Source organism: Eurytemora carolleeae, unplaced genomic scaffold (assembly GCF_000591075.1).
Source record: "Eurytemora carolleeae unplaced genomic scaffold, Eaff_2.0 scaffold777, whole genome shotgun sequence".
Classification (NCBI taxonomy): domain Eukaryota; kingdom Metazoa; phylum Arthropoda; class Copepoda; order Calanoida; family Temoridae; genus Eurytemora; species Eurytemora carolleeae.
The window spans coordinates 113,732-120,550 of record NW_019396828.1 but is presented as its reverse complement, the minus strand read 5'-3'; the positions used below and the strand labels follow the sequence as shown (position 1 = coordinate 120,550).

The 6,819-nt window shown below is 36.2% G+C and overlaps 1 protein-coding gene across 2 annotated transcripts in view; it reads left to right on the top strand.

Annotated features, from left to right (window-relative positions):
- Positions 1–6,553, top strand: part of LOC111709136 (acetylcholinesterase) — a 32,666-nt gene extending 26,113 nt beyond the window's left edge. For both annotated transcript variants that reach the window (XM_023482742.1, XM_023482743.1), the window contains exons 9-13: positions 1,832–2,011; positions 2,488–2,547; positions 2,858–2,991; positions 5,032–5,121; positions 6,394–6,553. In XM_023482742.1, the coding sequence (XP_023338510.1) occupies positions 1,832–2,011; positions 2,488–2,547; positions 2,858–2,991; positions 5,032–5,121; positions 6,394–6,547 (618 nt within the window). In that variant the 3' untranslated portion in view covers positions 6,548–6,553. The remainder of the gene's footprint in view (positions 1–1,831; positions 2,012–2,487; positions 2,548–2,857; positions 2,992–5,031; positions 5,122–6,393) is intronic.
- Positions 6,554–6,819: the final 266 nt, after the last annotated feature.

Here is a 6,819-nt window from a genome sequence, read left to right as displayed (position 1 = left end):
CCCATGCTATACATAGATTCAGACCCCCCAGCCTTTATAGGGTTAAAAATGGTTGGTTTATCGTGTTGTGATGTCTGAAGAGTATATTAGTGTTCTTATATTATATATATATATTAGAACTAATGGAAGTATTTAATTATATTTTCTTATTCCAGTCTTTTTACAGTATATTGGACTATAATCAGGTTTATCAGGTTTACAGTATATTGGACTATAATCAGGTTTACCAGGTTTAGTCACATAAACAAACATTTATTGGAGTTTATATTCATTGGAAATAAATAGATATATATCTTAAACCGTATATATCCATCAATCTGATATCAATCAATCTCATATCCATCAATTGATATCCATCAATCTGATATCCATCAATCTGATATCCATCAATCTGATATCCATCAATCTGATATCCATCAATCTGATATCCATCAATATCATATCCATCAATCTGATATCCATTAATATCCATCAGTCTGATATCCATCAATCTGATATCCATCAATCTCATATCCATCAATCTCATATCCATCAATCTCATATCCATCAATCTGATATCCATCAATATCATATCCATCAATCTGATATCCATCAATATCATATCCATCAATCTGATATCCATTAATCTCATATCCATTAATCTCATATCAATCGGATATTTAAGTTTTCTGTTTCTTTGTTTAAATATTAATATTTGAGTAAAATTAAAGAAAAAGTTAAATATTCAGAACTATAGTCTCTGTATAAGACAGCTGTTAGGAGAAAGAATACAGGAGAATAATGGGATTAAATTTTCTAATTTCTTTCATGAATTTAAATTCTTCGAATATTTTGTAAATTTTTTTTTTCTAAGGAATGAGTTTGTATTAAAAGTGGATTATTTTAACCAAGAAAAGATTAGTGGGAGGATTTTAACCAAGAAGAGATTAGTGGGAGGATTTTAACCAAGAAGGGGTTAGTGGATTATTTCAACCAAGAAGGGGTTAGTGGAGGATTTTAACCAAGAAGGGATTAGTGGGAGGGTTTTAACCAAGAAGAGATTAGTGGGAGGGTTTTAACCAAGAAGAGATTAGTGGGAGGGTTTTAACCAAGAAGAGATTAGTGGGAGGGTTTTAACCAAGAAGAGATTAGTGGGAGGGTTTTAACCAAGAAGAGATTAGTGGGAGGGTTTTAACCAAGAAGAGATTAGTGGGAGGGTTTTAACCAAGAAGAGATTAGTGGGAGGGTTTTAACCAAGAAGAGATTAGTGGGAGGGTTTTAACCAAGAAGAGATTAGTGGGAGGGTTTTAACNCGTTAAAGATTGGAGACAGTCTAATATGATATGGGACGCTCTGTATATATGTATTTATTTGTTGTATTTTTGTATCCAATCAACAAGTTAGAACGGGTGGCCCTAATCGGACCTAAACCGTACGCAGAGTCCATTAGCGCCTGATCCAATCAGGGTTTAGTCATGTGTTTGTTGTCTATTCTGAACCAATAGAAATAGTATGGCGGTAACATCTATCTTTTTATCTATCTCATTATCCAATCAGAGATATGAATCCTTTAATCTGCGCTATTGAAACTATTTACTACTATTGAAACTATTTACTACTATTGAAACTATTTACTACTATTGAAACTATTTACTACTATTGAAACTATTTACTACTATTGAAACTCCGGTGCCGTCTGTTTATAGACGGTCATAAAATAAAAAATTGTTTTTTTTAAAAATTGTTTTAAGTCCATAAATAAAAACAGAATATCTCCGAATTATTTTTATGTTATTTTTTAATGATGTTCAAAGAAAATTTGTTAATAATAATATGTTTTATTTTATTTTAGTGTCTCCGAGCCGCCAACAGTACGGCTCTAGTTAACTACGAACATGATAACATTGTTTTCGGTATCTGCTCTTTCCCATTCGTACCGATCGTGGACGGATTGTTTCTCCCGGCCAGCCCTGCCAAACTCCTGGGTTCCGGAGCATTTCCTAGACGGGAGATACTACTTGGAGCAAACCAGGAACTGAACCAGTTCTAGAACTTTTTTTAAACTGGAGATTTTAGGATAATATGTTACTTTATTCCCCATAGGGATGGGATCACACTGTCTTCCCGGTTCATCTTGCCTTAATAATTTTAAATTCGAATATCTGTTTGTGTGCGACCTGAGCTGGGAAATTGTGTGTTGGATTCTTATAATCCTGATCATTTGATCTCGATATCCATTGTGGGCGCTTTTTATTTGAGGACCTATAAAAATTTTCTTCATTTTAAGGGTTTTTCGCTCACAATAACCTTGAGGTAAAAGCCTAAAGGAGTTACGCGCATGCTCACTCTTTGTTTTGTAATTCAACGCGGCATGTGCGTAACTCCTTTGAGCTTCTGCCTCAGGGTTATTGTGAACATAAAACTCCTAAATCTTGAAAGACGACATCTAGAGTTCTATCTGTGTTGTCATTAATCTATGATTAAAATTAATAAACTAGAACTGTTTAGGATGAGGGCTCATATTTCCTTATCTATTACCTTACGGAGATATTTAAACTCAGCGATAACGTAAGACTTTCATACAGTGAACCCATAAAACTGTGGAATAGAAAGACGACCGTTTTACTCGATTTATGATCTTTAATAGTCATTTAAACATGAGCGAAGCAATTGTGGAGTGTACCTAGGCTAATTCCACTAAATAAATGGATTTTCAACCTACTACTGGTAAATCTCTTTGCTTTATAAGAACGTCAAAAATACATACGATTGTTTAAATGTCGTCTTCTTTATTCCACAAATTTATGGATCTCACAGTTTTAAAAAGTATTATCTTTTAAAAAATTTTGGATTTATTTTACGCTTAACATTTGTTCAGATTACGGTATCTCGGGATGAGTTTGACAACGCAGTCTCGGAGCTGAACCTTTACGTGAAACCTATCGGTCTCTCCGCTATTAAGTTCCAATACACTGACTGGATGGACCCGGAGAACTCTAGAAGTAGAGCAAGGAAACCCATCCCAACTTTTACATCTCATTAAACTTGAAGGGTTTTAGTTCTTACCTTTAATTAAATTATGGTAAAGGGTTTTCTATTTAGTTGGAAGGTGGGTTCTTAGTTTCTCTCAGATTTGGTAAATCAAATATCTTTTCAATGGGTTTCATTTCAGAAATTAAGATTTAATCTTAATGTTCGTTGTACCTTTTCAACAAGTTTTGTTTAAAATTTTGTAATAATGTTTTAATTTTAAATTTTAAGGTTTCATCATAAATCAAGAAATAAGGATCTGGGTTTGATCTTAAATCAAGGAACAAGGATCCAGGTTTCATCTTAAATCAAGGAACAAGGATCCAGGTTTTCATTTTAAATCAAGGAACAATAATCCAGGTTTTCATCTCAAATCAAGGATCAAGGATCCAGATTTCATCTTAAATCAAGGATCAAGGATCCAGGTTTCATCTCAAATCAAGGAACAAGGATTAAGGTTTCATCTCAAATCAAGGATCAAGGATCCAGTTTTCATCTTAAATCAAGGAACAAGGATCCAGGTTTTCATCTTAAATCAATTGGAATAATAATCCAGGTTTTCATCTCAAATCAAGGATCAAGGATCTAGGTTTCATCTTAAATCAAGGAACTGTGTAGTTTATTGTTGACAGTGTAGCTCATCATTGGAGAGTTCAATTCCGGTTTTCATGTTCAATATCCTTTTTCTTGTCAATTTCTCGCTTTTGGGTATCTCAGGGTAGCTCTTAGTGATGTCGAGTTCAGTAACTTTGGATAATAGGAAGCTGAGGATAGGTGAGGAGTGGGGTATCAGGATAGGTGAGGAGTGGGGTATCAGGATAGGTGAGGAGTGGGGTATCAGGATAGGTGAGGAGTGGGGTATCAGGAATGCTTGGTTAAACACTGAGTGTATCCATGTTTTCTACTATATTCCCATTTTAAACATAATTTTTAAAAGGTTTTTCCCATTGGAGTCATTATATAATGGGGATTTGCTACTTTTGTACTTCAGGACACAGCTTGCCTCGTCTACAGCAATTTTACTCCGACAGTGTAAAATTCCGGGATTATTGTGCATGGTCACAAACCTCTCAGGATTCTACGTTGTACATTTTCTATTTTCTTGTTTCTGGGGAGAGAGAGGGGAAGAAATGGATAAAGATCCAGTGTTGTTCTCCATTCTCCATTATTTAGGGTTAGGTTAGGTTAAGACACTTTCTGGGCCGAGCGCTGCGGCTAGGACAGGCTAGGGGGCCGAGCGCTGCGGCCACGGGTTAGGTTAAGTTAAGATACTTCCTGTCAGACCCATGTACGGTGTACCGCGTATTCTTAGGAGTTTTATCTATCCCCCCCTCGGGCAAGCTACGCATCATGCCGCGCCGCCATGTTTAATTCCACACAGCGCTCCCCAGCCGCGCATACTGCAGAGCAGACGACCTTACTATTTCAGATTCAAGTAACAACTGCAGATTTAAATCAAAATCAAGGAACTATGATCCAGGTTTTATCCTAAATCATGGAACTATGATCCATGTCTCATCCTATATCAAGGAACTAGGTTCCAGGTTTTCATCTTAAATCATGGGAACTAGATTCTAATCCATCTGACGGTGTTCCATGTTTATGTTGATTAACGTTGGAATAAAGTTATTTCAGGGTTTTGTATTGTTTTGTTGGGACGATATTTGATTTCTTTAAATATTCATGAACTGCTTTGTTTTCATAGTTGTAAAATGTTTAAATAACTTCGGAAGGTTTAGAGACAGCCAGGAGATGGGCCAGAGGGGGGAATGGGGAGGGGGTTAAGGGATGGAATGGGGAGGGAATGGATAAGGGAAGGGGCCGGGAAAAAGTAATGAAAGGGAACCAGGATGAGGGGCAAGGGGAAAATAAAGTAGATGAGATATTTCGAATTAAAACAACCCTTATGTTTAAGTATACAATTAAAAACTGCTCTGGGTGAAAAAGCTATATATTCAGAACTATAATGCCTCTTTCTCTTAAAGCTAAATATTGCTATTTGTGAAAGTTGGTTTGTCGCAGATCGTTGGATAGAATGGTCGGAGACTTTCAGTTTACTTGTCCAGTTCTTCATTTTGCAGAAATATTTGCTGCTAGAGAACCATCCATCAAGTAGGTCTAGCAGGATAAGGTTTAGTAGTAGGGATAAGGTTTAGGAGTAGAGATAAGGTTTAGGAGTAGAGAAAAGGTTTAGGAGTAGGGGTGAGGTTTAGGAGTAGGGGTAAAGTTTAGGAGTGGAGATAAGGTTTAGGGGTAGAGATAAGGTTTAGAAGTAGGGGTAAGGTTTTAGGAGTAGGGCTAAGGTTTAGGAGAAGGTTTAAGGTTTAGGAGTAGAGATAAGGTGTAGGAGTAGAGATAAGGTTTAGGAGTAGAGATAAGGTTTAGGAGTATAAGGTTTAGGAGTAGAGATAAGGTTTAGGAGTAGAGATAAGGTTTAGGAGGAGTAAGGGTAAGGTTTAGGAGTAGAGATAAGGTTTAGGAGTAGAGATAAGGTTTAGGGGTAGAGATAAGGTTTAGAAGTAGGGGTAAGGTTTAGAAGTAGGGATAAGGTTTAGGAGTTGGGATAAGGTTCAGGAGTAGAGATAAGGTTTAGGAGTAGAGATAAGGTTTAGGAGTAGGGGTAAGGTTTAGTAGGTGGGATAAGGTTCAGGAGTAGATTAAGGTTTAGGAGTAGGGATAAGGTTTAGGAATAGGGACATTTATGAGTACGGATAAGGTTTAGGAGTGGGAATAAGGTTTAGGAGTGGGGATATGGTTTAGGAGTGGGAATTATGTTTCGGAGTTGGGATAAGATTAAGGAGTAGGGGTACGGTTTCGGAGTAAGTATAAGGCGTAGGAGTAGGGATAATGTTTAGGAGTAGGTTTAAGATTTTGGAGTGAGGATAAGGTGTAGGAGTAGGGATAAGGAGTAAGAGTAGGGATAAGGTTTAGGAGAAGGTATAAGGTTTAGGAGTGAGGATAAGGTGTAGGAGTAGGGATAAGGTTGAGAAATACGGAAAAGTTAGAGAGGAGTAGGGATAAGGTAAAAAATAAGGATAAAGTTTAGAGGAGTAAGAATAAGGTTCAAAGGTAAAACAAGGTTTAGGAGACACAAGTATATAGTAAGAGTTGGGTCTAGGTGAAGGTACAGGGTTATCAACAAAGGATAAGATTCTATATAGTTCTTTTCCTTACATTTTGCTTCCTTACATTTGAGAACAGCTTCTGTCTTTACCAACCCATTTAGTAACTCGTTACAAACCTATGTTACAAACGGAAGACCAAATCTAACATTCATTCTAACATAATATCATGTTAAGCATGTCGTCTTTTTGGTCTTATTCTTTTTGGGTATCCCTTTACAAAATATGAAAAGTTAACTAATAAGATTATTCTTATTTTCAGTGTTTATGTTTACCACTTCCGACACCGGACAGTTAACTCCCCCTGGCCAATCTGGAGCGGAGTTATGCATGGAGACGAGATTGCATTCGTCTTCGGAGATCCGTTTAGGTTCTATATTTATTATTTAGATTCTAATTTTAACAAAATTCTTTAAATATTTAAATGATATAGCAGCTGCAAATTTCTATTTTTCTAGATTTTCAGATTTTCTAGATTTTCAGATTTTCTAGATTTTCAGATTTTCTAAATTTTCTTCTTGTTGTTCGTGCCTCATCCATCATGTTCTGCTATTTTTAAAAAAGAAAAGAAATTTTTTTGACGCCCCCCTTGCTATTGCTGGGTTTTCAGGTTATTTAACTAATCAAGGGACCCGGGTTCCTTATTTTACTGAACCCGGTATAGTGTATATATTGCTGAAGTGCATTG